Genomic DNA, 25935 nt, shown 5'->3' on the forward strand with positions numbered 1-25935 from the left:
GAATGCCAGCTTATATTTCTATTGTTTGTGAAGCATAAATGTATTTCTTTGAACATTTAAGAACACATGCCATCTTTTTGTCCAAAAACCTGATGTACAGTAAAATAAAACAATTTAAATAAATTGTCAGAATGCAACGTAAATCTAAATTCAAGCAATGCTAGCGGAGAGAGGAAATGGCACAGCTGACTTGGTACAGAAGGTATTCTGCAATTTAAAATGACAAAGTAAGCTGTACTGTATTGCGTCTTGGCTTGTTTTATGGCACTTCATAAATCTTCTTTATGTAGGAACATTCTACTACAAAAAAGAAGAAAAAGGAGAAGCGTTCAAAGAAACAAAAGAAAGAAAAGAAAAAGAAGCATACAGTTGAAAAAAGCAATGATTCATCGGATAGTAGTTCTGTAAGTTCTGTAACTTGATAAGTTGTTTCAGGTGATATTACTTCCTGTGTTTGTAACAGTAATTACAGTCCGTCCTCTGGGAATGCAGTACGCTTCTGACTTTCACAAAAAAGGTAGCTCCTGCCTGGTCTCTCCACCAGCAGTGTCTTTATTTTATTTTGGCCACAAATATAAGGAATATAAAAGAGGTAGCATAAAGAAGCAATATGGAGAAAACAAGGCTTTCCTGTAGTGATGGCAGTAGCATGTTTTTTTCCTGTTGTTTTTCCCTCAAGAGAAACCATGTGGACGACACCCTTTTTGTTTTCCTATTTCACACTCTATATAGAGAAGGAAAAGAGTACTTAGGGCAGTTCTCAGCAATGCTATAGCTGAGATCACTGCAGGTGCAGTTACCACTCAGTTACCCTTTCCTCCAAGAGGTGTGCTTGCTGCAGGTCGTAGCTTATTGGGTCCTTCAGGTATCCGTTGGCTGAATAGCAGCAGAAGAGCAATCTGTCTCCTGCATAAGGAAGCCACTCTTACCCCCCCCCTTCAATGCCAGTCCTTAGAGATCTTGGACAGGCACGTTTCTTGGGTGTAGTAGTCAGTGCTCAGGTGGGGGCATCACAAAAATCAGGACAGAGCCCTGGGATGGAGCAGGAAGTAGGAAGGAAGGGCCAAAAGCTAGGTGGCTTGTCCGTCCCATAGACATGCTTCCAAGTCCCTTCTAGCTGAGGAAACCTGGAAGGAAAATTCTGCTCCATGGGAGCAGAATGGGCATGCGTTCTCTGTTTCTGTGATGCCTGGCCTCCATCCACTCACAGTAGCAGAGCTTCGGCTCATAATTGGTGGCATTTACGTACTCCTTCCTTGCAGCTGGAGCTAGAACTTCGGAACCTGGCGGTATGGAATAGGAAAAGCTTAATGAGCTAAAAAGCCTGTGGTTGAAAATGTCATCAACTTGTGCAGGCATAATTTTATGTAAGAGGGTTTGGGCTGCTGGGATCCACTTGGGTTCAGAGGTTTGAACCTTTGACTGGAATTCCTTGGGGATGCCTTTTCTTCCAGGGCAAAACTCTCTGAATCTGCTTTTAGCCATCGGTGGGCAGGGCATCTCCCAATCTCGCCAGCCTCCTTCCCACCACAGGCACAGAAACTCACTGGTTAGGGCAGCATTTCCATTTCCTGTAGGCGTTTATTTAGAGCTGTACTCAATTATACTATTTTCTAGGTTTTTCCTTATGGTTCTTTTTTCCACATTAGATTTCCCTAGTAGCCTTTAATGATTTTTTTGGTGGTATTATAGCTGGAATCTTATTACTATATTTGTGCCAGCTTAAATCCATGATTCTCTTTCAGCTGTGGATCGTAGCAAATTGAGAAGTCAGCATAGGTGTTTGCTGTCATGTGCTGAGTCATGTGATTTGTATGGGACAGCAAATGCATACATTGACTTCTTGTGGCAATTTGTCATTGAAGCATAGGTCATTGGATTTACGCTGGTGTGCATAACTTAAGAAGGTTATATCAAAATATTCTGCAAATGACACGTGAACCATTTGGCTCAGTTTTAAAGCCCCTTTTTCAAACCTCTGAAATCAATGTTAAAACTCAGCATGTTTTTGTAGGATTCATCAGAGGAATGGGTTGAAGCTTCTGTTTCACACTCTTCAAGCACAGACAAAGCTTGGAAGGTTAAGGAGGAGCAATCAAACACTGCAGGAAGTCCCAGAGAAGTTCAGGTAAGCGCCTAGAATCACAGAATTGGAAGCAGCCTCTAAGGCCATTTAGCCCTGGAACTAGAATTAATATGAACTGTTCTCTGCTCGTTTGACACTAAAAGCATCTACAGGGAAGGAAGTGATTTTAGGATTGGTGAAAAGATCTTTAACGTTTCCCTCTTCTGTCCTTTATCCACTTTCAGTCTTTCACCTATAAAGTTGTTAGTGGGCAGGGAGAATAATAAAAGCACTTATAGTGTTATTTCTCCACCTATCTATGAAAAAGCAGACTTAGATGACTTTGAAGGACTTAAATCATGGAAATAGTTTGAGGAGTGACAAGGTTACAATCCCCCACTCCCCTAATATCAAACCTGGGAAGTCTTAATAACAAATCTGTTTATTTTTAGTCACAGTGTTTACAGTATTTCAGATTATTTTAAACACATCAAGGTGTAGAATTTGCAAAATTATTCAAATACATTTTATAACTACAGCTCAGCATTGTTATTTCTTCATTACATACTGGTAGCTGAGGCTTAGATGTAGTAACTGTCCCCAGGGCACTTCCTGAGTTCATGGCAATCTTTCTTTATTCATATCAGAGAACTGCACAATGTAAAATTATGGACGTATGTGGAATATAGGTAAAATTAAAAGCAAACTAAAATGTTAATTACACTATAATTCATGCCTGGTCTTAACTTGTTTCTTTTGAAATGTGGACTTTATGCATGTGTCCATGAAAATTATTCTTCTTTTACTAGACTCCATTTATAAATTGTGTATGAACCTTGGACTCAGTGAAGTTACCCTAATTAAGATTTCCTTCCAATCGCAACTTAGCTGCTATAATCATTTCTTGAGAAACTAAATTATTTGATTTTATATTTGGAAGCCACCTAGAGTGGTCTGGTGGGCCAGATAGGTGGGGTATAAATTAAATAAATAAATAAATAAAATAAATAAATACAAATGTTGTTAAACTTGTTGGACAGGAAAAGACCTGCTGGAAACTTCTATGCACCGGTTTAATTTAAAATGGAATTTAGTTTCTTTACTGTGCAGTTAGAATGGATTTATATGCATTTCATGATGCCCACTCATTTATAAGAGTGTGGTTAGTTTTAAGAATATAGTTTGTTTTCCAAAGCAGGTATTATGGTTTGTTCCTTTGTTCAGCTACATAGCCATCCGCATTGCAGTAATGTTGTAGATAGTTCAGTTTATTTGTTACTTACCACTGGAGGAAGAATCGTGGGATGAATCACTGTAATTCACCAGCATGATGAATGGTGTGTGAGGTGAAAGCAGAAGAACTTTGTTCTCTTGACAATGCAAGCAATTCACCAACATTTGGAAAGAGGCACTGTACTTGCAACCATTTCAGTTGAAATTGCTCCACCATGAACCCGGCAGTATTTTTCAGGGGATGCAGCTTATGAATGCACTCCTGTTAAGTGCCGTCATGGTGTCTTGGCTTTCTTTCATGTATATATCATAGTAGACTCATAATTATCTGCTGCCCGTTTTAACCCCAGGGAATTTTCTTGGCTTCATGGCTTCTCCAAGTTTCTCCTCTCCTACATCGTAAGAAGTCTCCAGGCAATGTTGGTTTATTTATAGGGACTTTCATTACTCTATTCATTCTCTGGAAGTTCAGAGATATAGGCAGGTTGCAAAGGGGTCATTGGGAACTGTGGAAGCACAGTAGTAGTATAGTATGTATCACTTATATGTTCCCTACAAAATTGTTAATCTCTTGATTTGCTGTAATGATCATTTGCAACGTAGCCTCTGGAATTCATATGAACTTATTCTTTCGCTTCCCCATATGTTACTTAATTATTTAGAAGTGAGATATACATAATCTTTGACTTTTTTCTTTCATGGTGTTGTGTTACGTCTTCCATTTAAACCATGTTTTCTGACTCTCCAAAGGAAACAAGTAATCTTTCTGCTGAGTTTAAAGCAGTGGGATGATGGTGCATGATTTTTTTTCTAAGTACAAATACAGTACTGCCTCCATCCCTGAAAACCACATTACTCTGACTGGCTTTTCAAGTATCCGTTAACATATTTTCATGCCTATGTTCATTTGACTTATTACATTAATTTATGTACTGTTGTTCACAAATGTTTTCAAGGCAATGTCATAAAAAGAGGAAAACTGGACAATTAGGAAAATATGCAATAAAACCATTGTGCCCTCTGATCAGCGGGACGATGTCCTGCTGATTTAGAGAGCACCTTTTTCTGAGGAAGGGTTTGGGGGTAGTGACAGTCCTTGAGACACCATCTCAGTAAAGCCGCTATTATAAAATATGAATAAGCTATCGTTGTTCTCATATGCCATGAAGTTGCTCCCAAAGTGATGTTGTGAACCAAGGGCATTCAGAAGGTCCTATCCTTAACAGACCTGCTCAGGTCATATAAACCAAAGGCTGAGGCTTTCTTTATTCAATTATTTCATCACATATTCAGTTTGCTTCTTTTTCTGCTGCCTTCAACCAGCATTGTTCTGTTTTCTGCTCAGTCTTATCTTGCCATGATATGCGCAATATGTGATAGCTGTCATTTTGTCATTCTCTCTGTTGGAGAGTATTGGGGCGTACTTTGACTTTCTTGGTGGTCCACAGCATCCATAAAGCTCTCCTCCAACACCACATTTCAGATAAATCAACTTTTTTCTTGTTAGCTTTCTTCACTGTATAGATTTCACATCCATATAGTTAGGAATACCACAGCACTGATTATCTTGGTATTGGTCTTTGGTGACACATCCTTACTTTTAAGTGTCTTTTCTAAATCAGTCATAGCTGCCTTTCGAAGCAACAGACTTCTTTTGATTTTGGCTGCAGTTTACATTTGGCTTGATCAGTGAATCAGTGAATTTGAAATTCATAACAATTTCAATTCTTTTAGTGTCCCCATTACAGTAATTCTCTCTTAGTCATGATTTTGTCTTTTCACTGTTCAATTGTAACTCTGCTTTTGCGCTTTCTTTTTTAGACTTCCTTTGTAGCCAGTTCTTGCCATGGCTGCTTTCTACCAGTAATATGTTGTTATTTGCATATGCTAAATTATCGATGTTTCTTCCACCAGTTTTTACTATAGAATAAACTGTAAACAATATAATAAAAATGTTCTGGTAACCAAATTGAGATGCTTATACAGTACTTGATTAAGCACCGGCATTGCTAACTGGCTCTCGCAAAACATTTTTATAGAATTTAAGGCAAAATCTGAGGCAAAGCTTTTGACTTTATGAGGGAATACTCTGCACAGTTTTGCAGCAACTTGGGAGATAATCTCTCTATGTGCCTATGTTTCTTTGTAAGATTTTAGGAGCAATTTAAATGTTTGTTGGAAAATAATGTTGAAGCCATTATTGGCTTTTTAAATCTGTTTTATTTATTTTAGATTGTTCATTGTTAAAACATTTTTAAAAGTGGAATATTGATTATAGTTATTAATGGGCCAGTGCAGCTGTGGGAAATGTGTCTTTGTTGACATTTCCATGTTTATCGCATGTAATTTTTGTCCGTCTTTATGGCATGAGTTGTTTTGTGCTGCAGCTGCCTCTGTATAGCTGGCAGTGTCTTCCAATTCATTTTAGTTCTGTTCTAAGCTTGCAAAATTGTTTTTCTTGAAAGGCCTTCAATCTGGCCCTTGACACTGTCAGTGCAATTTAGGACTCCCAAATGTAGGCACAAATAAATATGCACACTAATTGGAACCACTTAACAGTCCATCTGATGTCTGGGCACAGTTGGAATAGCTGACTTTTAGAAGAGCTGTGCAGTACACCTGTGGCCGATGATGGATGGTGTGCCTGCCAAGTTGAACGCCACAGATACTGAAGCTGTGTGCAGAGAGAATCATCAAATTTTCACCACTCTTGAGCTGAGTGGATACGTAAACTCTCCTGAAGGAATAATTTGCAAAATACGAGATCCTAATGCAGAAATGAAAAATTCATGTTCTTAACCTTGATAGGAGTTTTGCGCAATTTCATTTCTTCCCATGTGTGCCACTGTGCTTACTTATAAATGCATCATTTGAGAATGCATGTATGAAAACTTAAGGAAAGGCAGGTGAACTTGGTTTATAAATTGTTGTAAGAGCTTCTGATAACTCTCTCTCTCAAAATAGTCTTTAAGACAGTTATCAAGCATGTTTTCATCATGTTGGAGATTTGAGTCTTTTCTCAGTTATTTGTCTTCTGAACATAGGTTCATACTGAATGTGGATTTGTTTTAATGTGCGGAAAAATAGTCTAAATATTTGTTTTCTCTCAGAGGGATGAATGGATGACCCTTGATTTTATGTCAGTGAAAACAGTGTCTTCAGCATCCCTGAAGGCTGAAAAGCAAAGGGAAAAATTATTGGAGCAACAGAAAATTCAAGCAAACGAACAGGTGAGTTAGGTTATTAGTAGTCACCACTGTGAAAAAAATTAACCACCAGTGTAAGTTTATTGTCCTTGTAAGTGTTCAGTTCTGTCAATTGGTGGCCTTTGGTTTTAGCATCTGCTTATCTCTGAATGTGATACTGACTACAACTGTCTCTCCTCCCTTTGCTGTTTGATGGCTGTAGGCAACAGGGTCAAACCTTTGAGGAGTGGTTGAAACCATGCAACTTGGAAAAAGAGTGGGTGGAACAGTGGCCTCTGCCTGGTGTTTACCAGGAGAGCTGGGAGTGATAGGCTGAGCTACAATCACAGGTGAAAACTGGGATAATGCAAAAGGAATTATCCAGATACAGACTCTCTAGAGTGAATGACAGATAACATTGTTCCAGAAAATCTCCAGAGATGAACAGAGTTCTGGGTCATAGCAGAAGCCCTGCAGATTATTTCATACCTTGCCCCTGTATGAAAAGTATTTTTTTTAAAAAAAGGAGCAGTGCTATATCTTCTGCTGTTCTTCTATTTTCATATGAGAAATGAGATGTGCAGCTTCTATGGTGGGGCTCTTTTCATCACCTGTTGTAACCAGGATCTGTGAATGATCAGATTGGATTTCTGAACTGCTATATGATCTGTTGTTCTGCTATATGATCTGTTGTGCCAAGGAAATTTTTTTAAAAAATCTCATAGAACATATCTTAAAATGGGATGTTGTATAAAGTTTACTCTCTGTAATTCATCTTCAGAGGGGATGCTTTCTGATTAAAACCTTCATTAGGCAACTTGGAGAGTCCAACTTGAATGTTCTACTTCTTAAAAATACTGTAGTCCCAAAACAGATCAGTTATGGAACACTGAATATTTGCTAGTCCCATTCGTATTGATTTCTCTTTGTTAATATCCAATTTGCCCGTTCGTCTTATTCTTGAGGTGAAAGAAGTGCTAGGCAAGTTATTTGTGGCATTTATTTTGAGAAAAATGAGGCAAGCCAGGGGTACATTTATACTTTCTTTCAGAACTTGTATGAAGAAATGAGGTGAAAACCTATTTCTTACTTAATGCATTCCACATCTGAAGGAGGTGTGGAGCCTTCACCTTTTCCACTTTAGTTTGAAAATGTTGACATTTTTTTAAAAACCCCTCTTAATGGATTTTCAATTACTTATTTTTTAAAAACTGGCAGAAATATGCAAAGAGTAACAATAACACTCAGATAAACGTTGATATTATCCCTACACAATTATTAAAGATATAACTAATATCAAAGTGACTTTGTTGAGAGGTGAAAGGGGTTTTAAATAAATCTGCAGCTGACTTTTGTTGTTGTTAAATAGCTCTTACTTGCTGACAGAGAGCTCAATCCTTACTGGAAAGATGGGGGCACAGGTTTACCACCAGAAGAAGTAAAACCATCAACAAAAGGTAACTTCTTTGCCTTGACGTCTGAAAGTTACAATGTGACTGACTCCCTTCCCTATGGCTTTGTGGAATACTTAAATTTTTTTCCTCCATCTTTTTAAAATCTTAAGTGGCTTGACCTTCAGTTTTTACTGAAGTTCATTTTAGTTCATTGTGAACTAATTAAAAAGAAGGACCTGATTGTACCAAGACATGATGAATTGTTGTCATCTCATTTGATCTCCTTCATTCCATTACACAAATTGCAGCTTTAAAATATTCAGCGGCTGAACTCTTTGAGTCCCTTTTGAAATGAAGTGCATTAAGGATGCAGTTGGCGAAGAATGTTATTTATGTCGCCTTTTTCTTCCTCTAGGGTTATTTTGAGTACGGGTGGCCAGAGCAAATGAAAAAAATTACATTTTGATATTGCATTTAATTTATAAAAATACACAACCTGTTGTACATTGAATGGTAGAGATCCCCTTTAAAAATGTGCAGTGTTATTCATATGATCCTTTAGAAGTGCAAACAGTTTACCACCGGAAGGAAAAAAAGTACTCTTTTTATAAATTCTGATAGCTTTATAGTTTGGAACTGTGGAACAATATTATTTATTTATTTATTTATTTATTTATTTATTTATTTATTTATTTATTTATTTATTTATTTATTTATTTATTTATTTATTTATTTATTTATTTATTTATTTATTTAATATGCCGCCCACTCTACCCAGAGGTCTCTGGGCGGCTTACAATAATTAAAATTCAATACAATAAAAGTAGTATAGGACCGAATTTCTGAAACAAAAAGGTAGTTGTTTTTGTACCGAGAGCCATATTTAACATTTTATATCTTCTGAATTACTGTCAGACAAAGTCCAAACTTTAAAGTCACGCTGAAGTTAGAGGGGCTTCAACATTCAACTGTGTGCTTGCCCCATTGATTTTCATAGAAACTAAGCATGGATCTCTCATGTGAAATATAATATGATTTAATATAACAGTTCTATGAAACTTTGTAAGGCCGATGTGATACTGTATTTCTTGAGCAGAAACCAAGTAACTAGTTTTAAGTCTTTATTTTAATCCTGTTTACTGAATGTGGGGAAATGGTTGCCACTAAGGTCGAGAGTCTAGTAATTCTCTGCTTGACATGTTCAGGGTAGGAATAATATGAGCTATTTTAAAGAAAAGTAATGTGGGCTGTGTTTCTAGATAAGTAGAAGAAAATGCACTCCAATTGGGGAACTGTACCAGAATTAAATATATTTCCAGGTGAGCTAAAATACATTAATGTACAATACAAATCTTTAATCATGTTCATGGTACTAACTTGCAGTTTGCAAATATATCACTTTTAAGAACTTTGTTTTGTAGTTACAGCAGTAGAAGATGGCGGGTTAAGCTGGCTAAAGAAGTCCTACCAAAGAATGAAGGAGCAAGCTAAGAGAGAAAATCGGGATTTGGATGAAATCGTAGCTGAAAGATATGGGGTAATCACTGAAAAAAAACTATCTGTGCCTAGCAAAAACATTTCTGCAGCGGACTGGGGCAATTTATGTAATGATTCCAACAGATACAGATGTAGATATAAAATAATTGTTCATAATTGTAGTCATATCTATAAATACTATTAAGAAAAAATAAGTGTAGAGTAGGACCACCTTATCCATGGGATCAGTACCTGCAGTTTCAGTTATCCGCTGCCTGGAAAACTTAAATAATAATAAAAAACAGAAATATGGATTTTCAAGTTGTATAATTAGAAGCCACCAGAGGGTTTGCATATATGCAGTCTTCAGCATCCACGGGATGGCTTAGAACCAATTATCTGTGGATACTGTGGTCCTCCTGTATACCTGTTTCTAGAATAAAGCTTAAGCTGCAGAAGGTATATTCTTCATGATGGAACTCTAAGACCATAATTATGATGATGATGTGCCTCCACATCAATTCTGACTCATGGCACCCCTTTTCAGAGTTTTCCAGGTAGAAAATACTCAGAAGTGCTTTATCATTCCCTTCTGGAATCACCCTGGAATTGTTCAGCTTGCCCAAGGCCATCCAGGCCAGCTGTAATCTCAGGAGCCCCGGTGGGGAATCAAACTCCCAACCTCTGGCTCCCCAGCCAGATACCTAAGGCACTGAGCTATCCAGCCAGCTTCTAAGACCATAAAGAAGTATAAAAAAGTGACAGTTGTTTCATCTTATGTTTCGTATGGATGGTGACCAGGAGAGCTAAATCATTCTCTCATTCCTTCTATTTTTAAAGACTGAATTGATAGCATTTCTGACTTGTTTTACAGAGACATGGAGAATTGGATAGGAAGAGAAGGTGTATGTAGAGTAACATAAGTAGAGCAGGTTGTACAATTTGATTATTATTTCTAAGCTGCTTCCTGTGTGTCAGATCAGTACATTGTTTTGAAAACCAGCACATGTTTTCTTAAATTGGGAGACTTGTTTGCATATCTGGCTAAAATTAATTGAATATCTTCTGGAGCTAGGAGATCAAAGATGCAGTCCTCCACTTTTTAAATATATCCTGTTAAAATTACTTCAGAGTAAATGTACATAGCACTGGATAACCTATGTACCAGTCAATAAAGGAAAATAGTTTGTGCTGTCTTTATAGTAGTATGATGGTATAGGTAGAGTGTTAGCTTTGACTGGAAAGACATGGACTCAGACGTCTGCTTAGCAAAAATATTCAATGGATGACTCAAGAACAACTATTTTCTGTCAGAGCTATGCATTACTGTTTTGAAAGTGTAGGAAATGGAACTGTGAGCTCTATGGAAGAACAATGGAATAAAAATATAATTAACAACAAGAATTTTTCATAAGATGTTGCTAGCGCTGTGTAACTTTTAGCTTTCCCTTCTTTCTCACAGTCTGTGGAGCAGTTCCAGTCAAGGTTGGAAGCAGCTGAAGCATCTGTACTAAGAAAAGAAAATGATTATAGAAAAGACTGGCAAAAAAGTAAATATTCAGAAAAGGCGTGTACTATGAGACAGAAGGATGCAAAAGAGAAGCAAGAAGAAGGCAGTGTAGGAAAGCATGCATATGTGGAAGATCCTAAGAGAGATGAAGATTATTTCAAAGAACAGAGAAGTTACAGGAGAGAGTGGCCAAAAAAAGATAAAGAACTTGGGTCAAAAGACTTTTCTCATCAAACTTCTAGTCAAATCAGGAGTTATGAGAAACCTTTTATTAGCCCTTTGAAAGCTGCATTTTGGAAGCCTGATGATGATGGAATCCAAAGAAGCAAGATGCAAAGTCCTTCATCCCAGTTACTTACCCCTAGTTCTATGAGTTGTGGCTTCAGAAAACCTGGTGGTGGTGATGATGTCCCAAGATGGCGTAAAGGTCAACCAAAGGAAGAAACTGGAAAAAGTGCACTAGATGAAAAGCATTTAAAAACTGACATTTCTGTTGCCAGTAAGGAGGAGGATACAAGAGAAAAACAAGAAAAGAGCCAAGACGATGCCCTGGGGGAAAAGGAGGCGTTGGACAATAGTTCGTCATGTTTGGGGTATTTAGTTTTATTTCGGAAATGGGAGTCTTGATTACATCTGCATGAGGGATAAGTTTGAAATACAGTGTTTAGAAGTATAGTTCTGTCTGATGGTACTAAGTATTGTAATAGTTAAGAAAAAGCTGAATAGTAACAATTTTTTGTTTTAAAATGCTGGGGCTCAAGCCGGTCTAGAAACAAATTTCTACTTACATGGAAATCTCTTCCTCTAATGTGAGCCCCCGTGGGAATTACATATTATGAGGTCAGAGAAATATATAAAAAAGAACTTGGGCGAAAAGACTTTTCTTATCAAACTGCAAAGGTTTGTAATCAAATCAGGAGTTATGAGAAATCTCTTTGGAGTCCTTTGAAAGCTGCATTTTTTGAAGCCTGATTTGTTCAGAGGACCTTTCATTTATTCTCTTGCTTTATATTTCAAAAGCTGAGAGATTAGCATCAAAAGTAAATTAAACGTAAGGGTGCTGGAGGTGATGCTTTATGCATGGTTTTTTTAAACTTGGTTCAGCTAGTTTGCCCTGCCTTCTGATATGCCTGCTGGCCACATATGGGTCTCCGTTTATGTCATGATACCTGCACATAAAGGCTGATAGGCGTGTAAGGAGAAAAAAGGCACCCAAAGGGGCAATGGAAAAGACTGAAGTCCAACATGTTTTAGATCTTACTACTCTTCCTCAGGTGCAACTGGTTTAATTTGAAAGAAGAGGGGCGTTCTCTCTCATCTTTCCCACCATGCTACTCCTTGGATAGAATTTAAGTTGTAGCCATTAGTGAGGGTTCTAGGCAGTTTAGTAATTTAACACAAAATGGATCTGTAGCATCCAATGCCACTGAATGCTGCCCAAGCGCTGTTTTTTTTTTCCCTGCCCGGAAAAATCAATGACTGTAGAACCAAAACTCTAGGTTAAAAAGGAATTAACTTTTCCATTTTAACAAGACCCCCCTTTCATTTTTCTGTGTTGCTTTCATTTGTATGCAGACAACATTCTTTGTTTTTCAACTTGAAAGGCATTAAAGCATGGCTGTATACTGCTAAATAGATTTTTTTTCTTCCAAACAAGAGAGAGGGTATGAAGTGTTTCTAATTCTTCAGGGTAAGTGGCATTATACAAAATGCAGCGTTGATGATACCATTTACTTGGGACACTTGGAAGGCTAAAACACTTCTATGCTGAATTTATGATGTACATTTTGACAAAGTGGAATTGATGGGTAGACTTACCCAATGACTTTCTCCCTTCCTTGAAGCAACATTTGTAGTCTCCTTGTGGTTCAGTCCCTAAGGAAGTGAATTTATGAGAACAGGAACGAAGATCTATTGGGTGACCTACTGAAAGAACATGGAACACTTAGATTTGGCTTTGGGATGTTTTTTAAAATGATCTACCTTAATTGCTCTGGGCTTGCATACTTTTTTTCTGTGCTGGAAAGTTTGAAATGCTGAGAGCTACCTATAGCTAATTGTTTTGTTTTGTTTTCATAATCAAGCTATGATAAAGTTGTATTTAAAGAGAGAGCAAGGAGCAGGAACTGATAATATTTTTAATTTTCTGGTTACTTTCCAAAGTTCCATTTAAAGGGCATTTTGAGATGTTTTCAGAGGCATTCGGTCAGGATGTTTTCAAATTTTACGTAATTCTCTTATTGATTGTAATTTTCCTTCTGCAAAAGGCAGGTGGAACTAATTTAGAATGAATTGAGTGCAACGAACAGTGTAATAAGTTACTTTTACAAAACTGAATGAATGAGAAAAACAGTTCAGTTTCCAAATGCATAATGAGAATGAATTACTTTTAAAAAGCAAATTTCCAAGTTCTGTAAATACTCCCCAGCAGTCTCTTCCATGAGTAAAGGTACTGTTTTGAAGGTGGGATGGCAAAATGATTTCAGGATATTGGAAAGAAAATACACGGTCAGAAATACATACTACTCTGATGGCCTACTAATTAGCCCTTCCTTTTCAGTAGATGTGTTTAAAATAGCCAGTTGTCACTTCATCCAAGCAGAGATTTTCTGTGGACTCTTAATAGGTATTTCATATGAATAAGAGATGGGAAGGGACACAATTTTGAAGAAAATTTCTAAATACATTCCCACATTATTTTAATAATAATCATGTGCTGTCAAGTCAGTTCCGGGACCCAGTCCACACAGTGGCTCAGTATCATCATCATATGCCATAAAGTCAATTTTGACTTTTGACAACCCTTTTCATGGTTTTCCAAGTAGAAAAATACTCAGAAGTGGTTTACCCTTCTCTTCTTTTGGGGGTGCCCTGAGATTGTGCTGCTTGCCCAAGGTCACACTCAGACTGGCTGTAATTGCAGAGGTCACCATGGGGTATTGAACTCCCATACCTAAACTACTGAGCTATCCAGTCAGCACCACAGTGCCTTGGAGTAGCAAAAATGGGCTCACCAAAGTCACATTATTTAATTTGCTTCTTAAGCTATTGAATTGGACAAAGTGCTGTTTCTTTTGTAACGAAGAAAAAAATGCTTTAGTTGTCTTTAATTTTTAGTTACTTATTTGGAGTACTTTATTAACCTAGTATTAATTTTCTTTTTTGAGCTACTTTCAAATTTTGGAACTTGTGTAGCCAAAAAAAAGGGGGTGGGGAGAAGTCATGAACTAGGGCTCTTGTACATTTTACATGCCTTTGTAACACCGCATAAATACAAAAATTCTGACATTAACTTTTTAAATAATTTATTAATTAATCCTTGCAAGTGGAATGATCAATATATATTTTTAAAATTCAATCATAAGCAATGCATATCTTTAAAAGAATAAGACCCAGAACGACTTTCTTTTAAAAAATATCAGTGCCAGTTCAAGAATGGCTTTTTCCTTGATTTAGCAGCACTGATCAGTTTGTCCTATGAGATTTGCTGATTGGAACACTTAACATGAAGGCTCAGAGCAATTTTCCTGTAATGTTCAAGGGACCTAGTTTTAGTAGGATTTATGTTCTCATTTTGACTGAAAGCACCTATTAAAATGTAGATGAACTGATTTACTGCCAGATTTTGTGATTGTTGAACAGGCTGTGGCCTTCATGCCCCATCAGGGAGTGTTGGATGACACCTCTCATCATCCCCAACAACTGACCATTTTGGATTAGCCTGGTGGGAGCTGGAAGCAAGCAATATCTGGATAGCCATAGATTTCCCATTTTTGCTTCAAAACATAAATGTGATTTGAGTGAATAGGAGAGGCTTCATGTGTATCTGTGTGTGTACACACATGCCATTTGTGATTCTGGTTGGTGGGGCTGAAAGAGGCAAAGGGGGCATCAGAAAGAAGGGAATAAGCTCTTTTTTGGACTTCATGTGCAAAATACAGTTTTTACATTTCTTAATACTTCAGAACATAGGTACAGTAGTTTGAATGCAAGTAAGTGAATATGAGACCACTGCGTACAGGTGGGTCTTGGATTGGACATGATAGCAAGCTAAAATGGAAATTGAAGTAGACTGAATTTACTGCATCTTTAAGATGTGTGGGACGTTTTTCTGGAATTTAAACCAGCCTCACCCTACTTCTGATTATTATTCTTATTTATTTATTTATTTATTTATTTATTTATCTATCTATCTATCTATCTATCTATCTATCTATCTATCTATCTATCTATCTATCTATCTATCTATCTATCTATCTATCTATCTATCTATCTATCTATCTATCTATCTATCTATCTATCTATCTGATTTGCAATAGTGGAGTGGACTCTATGGAAAGGTCATTTCTCTTCCAGCATAGCCCCGTAGGTATAGTGGGAGATCTAATATTTCTGGATAACAGGGGTGTTGTAAAACCACTCAGAGTCACTCCCTCTGGCTTCAGTGTGAACAACACTACAGGGCTGACATAAGCCACGTAAGCCACTGACTCTCTCTAGGCCATAGCTCCTTTCCATTTTGGATAAAGAACTGAATTAGCTGAATTTCCTATGTGTTTTTATCCAGATCTTTTTCAGAGGATGAGAACACCCATATTCTTAGCGATGAGGAAATGAACAGACTGGGAGCCAGGATTGTAAAAGCAGAATTGATGGGAAACAAGGTATGTGAAACAGGATTATTGAATATTTTCAACATGTTACTGTACATCCTACCTTTTTAATCCAAAGAGAAATTATTCATATTATCTTGGCACTCTAAAGCATTCGATAATTGAACCCATTTACTGAAGTGCACCTTTAATTTCTTTAGAAGCCACTTCTGAATTAAATCCATTTCCTAAAAATCGATCTGACTTTGGTATAAACAGCAGTTAAAATTAAAAGTTGTGGATACTTAAAATACAGCTTTGGCCTGCATCCCATAGTTTCAGTTTTACTTGCACAAGATCCATTCTGCTAGCAGATAACACATTTGCAGAGTTTGTCCCATGGAGTTATCTAATGCAGTCTGAGTTGCTTGAATGGTTTGAAAATCATGTGCTTGCTATCCCACAGGGCTGTAAAACTAGCACAGCTACACTAGAAGGATTTTCACCCTGTTAACATAATTGACTTTGTAGGAATTTTTGAAAAATCAAATGTAGAAAATATTCTAACATAATACGCACTTCTTGTTGTATAAAAGAATCTAGCACAACTAAATGGAACATTGTTTTCTTCAAAGGATTTAGCAGCAGAACTGCAGGCTAAGCTTGACAGTGCCCGTAAACTAAAAGACAAGGGAACACAACTTCAAGCTAGGCAAACAGAGAAGGAGGTAAGGAAACATTTGTCTTGTATTTGTTCTGGATTCTGAAACAAAAGCTGTAGTGACAGATGTGCAATATCTAAAACTGTGACATTGTTAAATATAGTTATTGGCACTGGCAGACGTTAGCTATAAAATAATTAGGATTATTTTGCATAAACAATCTTGAACGTGGAATGAATGGATGAACGTGCAAACCAAAAATATATATTGTATGTGCAACATGAATCACTAGGAACTAGAAATTATCAGCAAACTGCAGTAGTCAAGAAAACATATTATTTAACTGAAACAAAGTTATGTTTCTCTTGTTAGCTTGTTCACGTTCTGCCCATCCAGATTCATTCACACATTTATGTGATCCATGCCATCTTTTGCCAAAAATGCCCCTCTGCACTCTACACAGTTCAAACAAGACAATCTCCAAATAATAATAATAATAATAATAATAATAATAATAATAATAATAATAATAATAATAATAATAATAATAATAATAATAATAATAATAATGGACATAAAACAGACATCAGGAACGGCAATACAAAGAAATGTGTCTCAAATCACTTCAATCTACTAGGACACTCTTCACAGGATTTAAAAGTTGCTATTCTAGAGAAAAAAAATTACAGAACAAGAATCTTTAGGGAAACAGCCAAGACAAAATATATACATATGTATGTTGAGTACTCATCTCAATGGACTAAATATTTGCAAAGGGTTCTTTAACCATTACCAAATGTGAAAAACAATCATTATGTTGGTATCTGCTGTCATTTTCCTTCCCAACTAACCACAGTCCCCTTTGCAAAACAAGCTTCAAAGATGTACCCACTAATTCTTATCTCATTAGGACATGCTGATCTTTCCTTTCATCACTAACCATTGTTGCTATTTAAAGAATAAAGCTTCAGAAGAAAAGAACTGAATACCAAACGGGGGTCCTAAATTGTTGCTAGGTGTGAAATGCAACTTGAGTCTACCAAACACCACATCCCCTTATCTATATGAATGTTTTGACATGTAGTCGCTGCATTCTCACTATTATGTCTGAAGAAGTGGATGTCTTCTGTGAGCAAACACGGGTCCAAAAACACGTGTAAGCCTGGACAGAGAGCAATCAGGAGTTTGCACATGCTAAAATGGGCTGAATGAGTCCAAATTCAGCTAGCCATGATACAACACTCCTTCTCACAGGTGTGCCCACATAAGAACACCCTTGTACTCTCAGATATTATTATGAAAAGGTCAAGTGGGCTTTGTAGTCCTTAGACTTAACTTGCACCACTGACAGGACTCTAAGTAAGCTAGGCCGAGGCAGCACTCTCAGATGACCCTATGACAAGTGTACTGTTCAGAAAACCAATTGAGTTTTATAATCTTTATTTTATTAAAGAATAAGCATGTTACTAAGTATCAAAGCCAAATTAAACCAAAGCAAATAAACTAGCATTGTGCTGTTTAGTTACAAAGATGTAGTGAGGCAAAGAAAACATGAAAAATAGAAAAGTGTTCAAAAATCTTACAAAAACACAAAAAGCCATTAAAAAGAATAAAAACAGTTCCAGTCCAGGAAATCATTAGTAAAAACAAAATAATCCAAGTAGGTTATAAAAAGGCTATAGTCCTCAGTGATACTGTAGAATAAAAATCCCTTAACAAAAGTAAAAATCCATTATATGTCCCATAGTCCTTAGAAAAGTAAAATCCAGTAAATGTACCATAGTCCTTACAAAATTACAAGAGCATAGTCCATATGGAGTATTCCAAGAAAAGAAGTCCATAAAGAATATTCCATAGAACAGTCCATAGAAAATAGTCCATGCATAGTCCTTAGGAAAAACCCATAAGTCCAAGGATAATCCAGTATAGTAAAGGTTAGTCCCATGTGTCACGAATGACTGAAGGATCGGTCTTGAAAGACAATGTCCATAGGCAAAAAGTTCCTTTTTCAAGAGTAACTGGCAAGGGCTCATCGCACCTTCCCACGATGTCATCCAATCAGAGTTCGTTACTAGGCAAACAGTCCTGTTGACATGACTTCTTTCTCATACGCACCAGATGTTATTTGGGTTACTGTAGTTTATCAAAGAGTCACAACAATTCCCATCTAATCACACAGAGTCCTTTCTCAGGCTTTCAGAATAACATTCTCTCTGCTCGCCTAGAAAACAACTTGTCAGCATAGCAAAGATACTCTATACAAAGAAACAAGATGGAACCTCTCTGGCTCATTTCTTAATTACAAAACCCATATGCCTTAAAAGATTTTAACTCAAAAACCCATCTCATCACATCTTCCACCAAAGCTCACATTAAAATACAGCAGTTAGTCTTTAAGGTGCTAGAATGTCTTTCTGTTCTATTCTGTTCTTTTGTGCTTCTTGATGATATACCCAAACATTAAATCACGGAAGCATCCCAATATTCTATGAAACCCAAATTATTTATTTATTTATTTATTTATTTATTGGATTTATATACCGCCCCATAGCGCTACAAGCACTCTCCGGGCGGTTTACAATTTTAATTATAAAGGCTACACATTGCCCCCCCAGCAAGCTGGGTACTCATTTTACCGACCTCGGAAGGATGGAAGGCTGAGTCAACCTTGAGCCGGCTACCTGGGATTTGAACCCCAGGTCGTGAGCACAGTTTTAGCTGCAGTACAGCGTTTTAACCACTGCGCCACGAGGCTCTTAAATTATGAACTTCATGCTAGGAACAGGGCAAGAAAGAGGTCAAGCAAAACTGACTGGCAAATATGGACATGCACACAACAACTCCGTGATGACCAAACCCTTCATTGATAGAAGACTGCAATCTCTAGGCTGATATCTCTTCCTGAAACATTTTAATAGAGCCTCTTTTGAGAACATATTATTTTTCTGGAGCTAATGATACAGCAGTTAGGATGATTTATGGTTCCTAATCTACATAAAGTTTAGATGTGATGCAGACAAGTCTGATATCAAAACAATTAGAGGTGTGAATGCATGGAAACTAATAAAGGTGCTCTAGATTTCCAATTATTTTTCCCATTAGCTTTGTGTTGCTTCCAAAACATGTTGCTGACTCCCTGTTTACCCTGTGGCTGTATATTCAGGCTTACATTTGCTGTGCTTGTTCAAAGATTCAGGAACTCTAACATACTTATTTTCAGAAAAAAAATAGGAAAGAAATAGGTTAAATTTTAACAGTCCACTGTAAAACCAGTTGAAATTTTTGGGCAAAATAGGGGATTTAAAATTCTTAGGCAATCTTGAGAAACAAAAAGAGATCCACAATAGTAGAAAGCTTACTAGAGTCAAAGAATATGAAAACCACGACAATCACTGCTAGGCAACTTTTTCTATACAGCTTCATTCATGCTGACAACTTAGAGCAAAACTGAATTTTTATCCAGTCAAACCCACAGAAGTGATTGGGCCATACTAATGTATGCTCCATTGATTCCAACTGAAAGATTCTAGCTGAGACTAAACTTGGAATTTGTTGTTGTTGTTGTTATGTGCCATCAAGTTGGAACCGACTTATAGAGACCTTAACAGGGTTTTCAAAGCAAGTGAGATATTTAAGGGGTGGCTTTGGCAGTTCCACACCGCAGAGAGTATTTATGGTGGAGCAGGGATTTGAACCCAGGTCTCCTGAGTCCTAGTCCATTACTCTATCCACTTCACCACACTAGGTACTCTCAAACTTGAATTTAGTTCATGGAAATAATACCAAGGTTACATTCTCCCAAACATGGAAGATGTCAGTCCCATCCTACATCATGTAAACATATCCAAATATGCCATAATTCTAACTGCTATACTGAAGTGCCCAAAATCCTATGCCATAGCTATGCCTGTAAGAAAAGAAACAGTTTTAACTTGCAGCAATATCTTAATATTAATCAACAAACTCTCACTTGCATTTTCAGATGTGCGCCAGTCTGGTGGATTGGCACACATCAAAATTCCAAGCAGGCTCATTAATTAGCAGCGAAAAGCTCCTGTGAGTTATCCTGCTTAACTTCTGCAGAGATAACTGCACTATAGATTTTAGCCAGTGTCTCCTTTAAAAAAAATGTTTCAAACCTTTGTTTCACAGGATAATATTTTAGCGCACAGCACGAATGAGAAGTTAAATAAATTATCTCCCAAAAAAGCTTTTGATCTAAGAAACTGCACATATTTAATGTCAATATTCCTACGTGAACTCTGCCTGACTCACAATTCTGATTTTTAGACTTAGATACTCTAACTCAATGAACTGCTGTTTCTAACAGTCTTGCCTTTCATTTCTATATCGCTGTGCAAGGAACGAAAAGAAATCTCTTGACTCCAGGGTGATTATTTCAGAAAGTTTTTTAAATAATAATTTATAAGCTTTAAGAAATGAAAGGGAAAATCCCATTTTTTAAAAAAGAAAAGGTTTAATTGAAATCCTGAAAATGTTATTTATATATTTATGCATTTATGCCTGAGTATTTAGTAAAATAGCAAAGTCATATTTGGAAATAGTAAAGTTCAGTGTTCTAAATAATCATTTCAGAACATATTTACTCCAGGTTCCTAAGAGGATTAGTAAATTTACTGTGCAATTGACAGTGCTTTTATAAAATTATAGTCATGTATCAGAAGATTAGAAGAAAAGAATATCCTTTGTATTTTATATACACAATAGCATGTGAATATTTTCTTTGAATGAAAATTATCCTGAGTGCAGTAAGTTATTTCATGCTGCTTTGGCTTGGGACAGAGTTTGTCAGGAATTACAAAATGAAATGAATGCAGATCAAAGAACAAGGTTACATTTTATAATAGCTCATATTGGTGCTGTTAGAATCTTTATATAATTAAAATGGAAGCCTTGCTTTAGGTCAGAGTCCTGCAGCCCAATCCCAGTCTCTTAATTGTAGAGTAGATAAAAACCAGTGATTTTAAAAAAAAAATTGATTTAAAGCACAATATAGATCACAATTTAAATTTTAAAATGATTTTTTAAAATTTAAATGGTCAGAAAATTAATTTTTAAAATTTAAATCATGATTTAAATCAGTTTGATTTAAATTTAATCTAAATCAAATCCACCATGCTTAATTGTGCTTAAAAGATGCATTTGAACCAGTCCTGTGTGTCACACTGAGCAGTTCAATTTCTCACTTTTCTACATTTAGAAGGTACAGGTGCGATAAACATAATAATGGACACTTTTTAAAATGTATGTTCATTTTGGCTGGTGCAATGTCACCTTGTACCATTACACGGGCATTTTATTTAAAGACACAATAAATGACTTCCTTGGAGCTGGAACCAACAGGAAGAGAGGCAGTTACTACACTTAAGCGGGACACAGGTTGTGATTCACATAATGCAACAATTACTGTGGCTTATGTTGGATCTTCATTGGAAGGAAATAGCAGAAGCATTTAAAAAGTTATGAATCTACAAGATGCACAAAATTGATTTGAACATTATACAGTAGTAGAGACACGGATTAGTGCCACACATTTTTCAATGTGAGAAACAAAATAGTGATATGGGGAAGAAAGCAAGTAGTGTCAGATAAGATATGACTGCAAGTGTAGCTAAAAATATGGCAGCCAAACTATAGAATTTGTCAAGCTACTCCTGAAAGAGAGTGAGATAAGAATATAAGTTATTTTACGAACTTGGACCTCTGTTGGAGAATTTCTGGAATTCAGTTATCTTAAAGATTGTTGCTGATAACATTTCATCATCATCAAGCCCCATCAGGTTCATAAACTGTTACAAAGAAGAGGTATAGCAAGATCTTTTCTTCAAGGGGCATACAACCTAAAGTAGAGAGAGGAAAACAACAGAAGGAGGTAGGAAAAAGAAACAAAGAACATTGAGGAAGGATATGTAATCAACAGTTTGGCTAAGTTACAATAAGATGATGATAATAATCATGTGCTATCAAGTCAGTTATCCTTGTCAGGGTTTTCCAGTGTTCTAGAGTAATTCTAGAAACCCAGAAGTAGTTTACCATTCCCTTCTTCTGGCACCCTTGGACTGTGCAGCTTGCCCAAGGCCACACACAGGCTGGCTCTACTTGTAGGGAGACACAGTGGGGAATTGAACTCCCGACCTTTGGCTCTTCAGCCAGATACTTAAACCACTAAGCTCTCCACCAGCTTTTACAATAAAACAGAGATTATAATCCAAAGGCTTCCTAGAAAATGTTCATTTCAGAGAATATGTAAAAGAATTAAGGGAAATGATTGCACAGTGGTGTTCAGGAGAGAAGTTGTTGGCAGAAGGGATAGCAAGGGAGAATGGACACAGTCATTTCTAGGGAGTACAAGATCTATACCGTAAAAAAGCATTCTGTGGATAGTTAACACTAGAGATCGAGATATTTGTACAGTATATGAATATGAATATCCCCACACAGCTAGACTTAACGAGGGCCAACCGCTCACATGTCCGGTGGTGGCGGCAAACGTGGTCAGCCTTCCAATTGATCCCGGAGCACCACTCTCTTTCCACTGATCTAGCCACTCGGCAGCCATGCAGGGAGACTTGTCTCCCCCCTCTTGCCTGGAATTGGCTTAGGCATCCTTCAGTCTCGAAAGACTATGGTGACGTGCTCTGTATGGAGGACTTGGAACAGCGTCTAGCAAATAGCATTGCCCTTTTTTGCAACCACATCACACTAGAGCAGTGATGGCGAACCTTTTTGAGCCCGAGTGCCCAAACTGCAACACAAAACCAACTTATTTATTTCAAAGTGCCAACACTGCAATTAAACCTGAATAATGAGGTATTAGTTTCGAAAAAACAACAACTGCCCCAGCACTGCAAGGTTCTGAATAGAGGTCTTCGAACAGCATCTAGTGTGGCTGAAGAGGCCAATTCGAGAGTGAGAATCGGAGTCGGAGGCAACACATATGGAAGGTGTTCAGCTTCCTCTCCTGCCGTGCACAAAGGGTCCAGGACTCACTGCAGTCCAGGAGTGTGCTCAGGACACAGGCTCTATAGACCTGGATCTTGGTATGTGTCGTCAGCTTCTTATTGAGCCATGCCCTCTTTGTGAGTCTAGAGAACATGGTAGCTGCTATGCCAATGCATCTATCCAGCTCGACATCCAGAGAGAGGGTGTCAGAGATGGTTTTGGAATTGGCTAGATGAGCGGAAAGAGGGTGGTGCTCCAGGAGCGATTGGAAGGCTGACCAAGGCTGCTGGTGCCCGCAGACACGGATGGTGTGGCCCCAGCTGGGTAGGAAATACAAATACCCCCATCTCTAGTTAACACCATTGGAAATAAGGTGACTGTTCAGGGGTTTTTAAATAGAGGAATATGCTGTGTTGTTATTTCAGGCAATATTAATGAGGAAGCTGTACCATTGACATATAAACATAAGCAATGCCACTGAGAACAGTTTGCCAGTAATTTTAATTAGAGTTTGATGGGGTAGGACAAGAATCATTTAATAGTCTTTATATAAAATATAAGCCCTGACCTTCTAGTGTTTGTTCACAGCTCAGGAGGTCTTCCTTTTTCTCATTCCTTTTTTAAAATGAATTTGAGAAGACATCCTCGAAGTACTCCTCTCTTTTTTTAACTGCTGCTACTGTTTCAGCTATGGTTATTAGTACTATTTTTATTACACCTTTCTTGGACATCTTAAGATCCGCATGCATCTTACAATTCAAATATAGTATATACACCGTGAAAGTAAAAACAAAACGATAAAACAGTATATCATAGCAGAGCTACACCTCTCCTGAAGACAAATCATAGGAGTAACCAAGGGCCATAAGGACAATGTTTAAAAACCAAATAATCACATTCTGTCATGCTTCTGGTAGGCGAGAGAGATATCTTAACCTGTGACACCAAAAAAAGTGATAATGTTGGGGCAAGGCATATCTTGCTGGGAAAAGCATTCTAGGGTCCTTAATTAGGACTGATACAGGCTATAGCTACTGAAATGAATTTGTTGTTTGTGTGCTACCTGTTCAGTTTTGTTAGGGTGTTTTGTGGGGGGGGGCATTTGTATTGTGTAGAGATACCTTGGAGATCCTTGTAAATGAAACTGAGATATGAAAACTTACATAGTTTGTTTCAAAAATATATGCAATATAACTTTGCTTCTCATCATGGTTTTTGAAGCTACAATGAGTGTACAGTACTTTTCTTTAGGCATCTCTGTGAATGTGGTTAGAGCCTTCATAGGTTATGTGACTAGATAGGTAGGATGTTGGTCTTTTGGGTTCTTGTGTCTTACCTCTGGAACTGCTTTTCCTCCACCTGAGGTTCTCTGTCACTCACTCTTGGCGTTCCATTACTCTCTACCCTGAAGGATTTGTGAGTGGTTAAGAGGGGTTGTGTGTTGGCTATCTTCCCAATATTTCTGCTGGGATTATTTCTACCTCTGCTGTTTTTATTGTTCTTTCGGGTACATTTGATTTTGTTGGAATTGATTGTGATGTTTTTATTTCCTTTTGATGTTTTTTTTAAGGAGACAAGAGGAACATGGAATTTTAAAAAATAGAATATTTCCAGTGCCCCCAAAGGCTTGAGCATACACAGTGGGAATTGTTCCCCTATTAAAGAGCAAATCTTCCACATCTAACGCATCACAAGTACTTTCTGGGTCTCCTCAGTTTTGCTTACAGTTTGATGTGAAACATGGTTCATTGTTATTTGCTCAGCACATGTCCAAAGCTCCTTTGGGCATGTGGAACAAATGACATGGCTCTTTGGATCCTGACATCTGGTGTGAAATGTAACATAATGCCATACAATCACAATCATACATTTAACTATCCCTTAAAACAATGATGGTAGCTCCTTTATCCTAAGAGAATTAAGAAGGCTTTTCTAAACACAGTCTCCATGAAGAAAGTGTTAAGTGGTAGAACTGACAGGAAACTTTGGGGTTTAGCTAGCAGTTAAGTGCATATAAAGTAGGCAGCCTTGAACATAGTTTTGGATGAAGCAAGACAGCTAGCAACAGATGGATTGTGGTCCATATGCCCTCTTGTAAATATTTTCCAGCTCATCATAATTTCTAATTTCTGCCAGTCCTGTTGCTTGGATTTTGTCTAAAACATGCATTTGTTTTTGGCAGTGCTGTTTAGCCTAGTATTGAGACAGAATAAAGTTAAAGATTGTATATGTAAGAAAGTTTTTTTTAATGGTGTGCGACCTACTAGACCAGTGGTTCTTAACCTTTGTTACTCGGATGTTTTTGAACTGCAACTCCCAGAAACCCCAGCCAGCACAGTTGGTGGTGAAGGCTTCTGGGAGTTGCAGTCCAAAACTCCTGAGTAACCCAACGTTAAGAACCAGTGTACCAGACTTACATTAGTCTTCCAAACTTCTAATAGCTAGGGAATGCTGATTTTTCTTCCTTCTGAATTAAATGTGAAATGAGAGGAAAGATGTAGGGTGTGAAAGACTCAGGCATCTTAGAAATGTTATTGTTATTTTCTAAGAGTAGTGCTCAGGATATGATGAATGCTGCCTGTGTTTCAGATGGATCTGCACGTTATTTGTAATAGCCTTGGTGCTGTAAAACCATGCTACTATGGAAGCAACTCAGCTAGCTAATCTGTATCAAGGGCAAGATAAAACAACAAAATCTGCCATTTCAAAAATACCTTGAGCAACAAATGCAACAACACTAGTACTTAACTGAATCTTGACACTCGTTGAGGTAAAAATACTCCTTGCATGTGTGTGTGCACACACATCCAAACATACTCACATAGTGATCCCTCATTATTGTATAGAATCATAGA

At 37.3% G+C, this 25935-nt stretch overlaps 1 protein-coding gene across 2 annotated transcripts in view; it reads left to right on the forward strand.

Moving 5' to 3' along the window:
• CWF19L2 (CWF19 like cell cycle control factor 2) overlaps nucleotides 1-25935 on the forward strand; it is a 100007-nt gene that overhangs the window by 17236 nt on the left and 56836 nt on the right. Inside the window, exons 3-10 of one of the 2 annotated variants that reach the window (XM_072993647.2) lie at nucleotides 291-404; nucleotides 2015-2128; nucleotides 6409-6528; nucleotides 7853-7940; nucleotides 9284-9414; nucleotides 10816-11456; nucleotides 15431-15527; nucleotides 16091-16183. In XM_072993647.2, coding sequence (XP_072849748.2) covers nucleotides 291-404; nucleotides 2015-2128; nucleotides 6409-6528; nucleotides 7853-7940; nucleotides 9284-9414; nucleotides 10816-11456; nucleotides 15431-15527; nucleotides 16091-16183 — 1398 coding nt within the window. The remainder of the gene's footprint in view (nucleotides 1-290; nucleotides 405-2014; nucleotides 2129-6408; nucleotides 6529-7852; nucleotides 7941-9283; nucleotides 9415-10815; nucleotides 11457-15430; nucleotides 15528-16090; nucleotides 16184-25935) is intronic. The other variant, XM_020803161.3, reaches the window with a different exon arrangement.

The sequence above is a fragment of the Pogona vitticeps genome, chromosome 3 (assembly GCF_051106095.1).
Source record: "Pogona vitticeps strain Pit_001003342236 chromosome 3, PviZW2.1, whole genome shotgun sequence".
In the NCBI taxonomy this organism is placed as follows: Eukaryota; Metazoa; Chordata; class Lepidosauria; order Squamata; family Agamidae; genus Pogona; species Pogona vitticeps.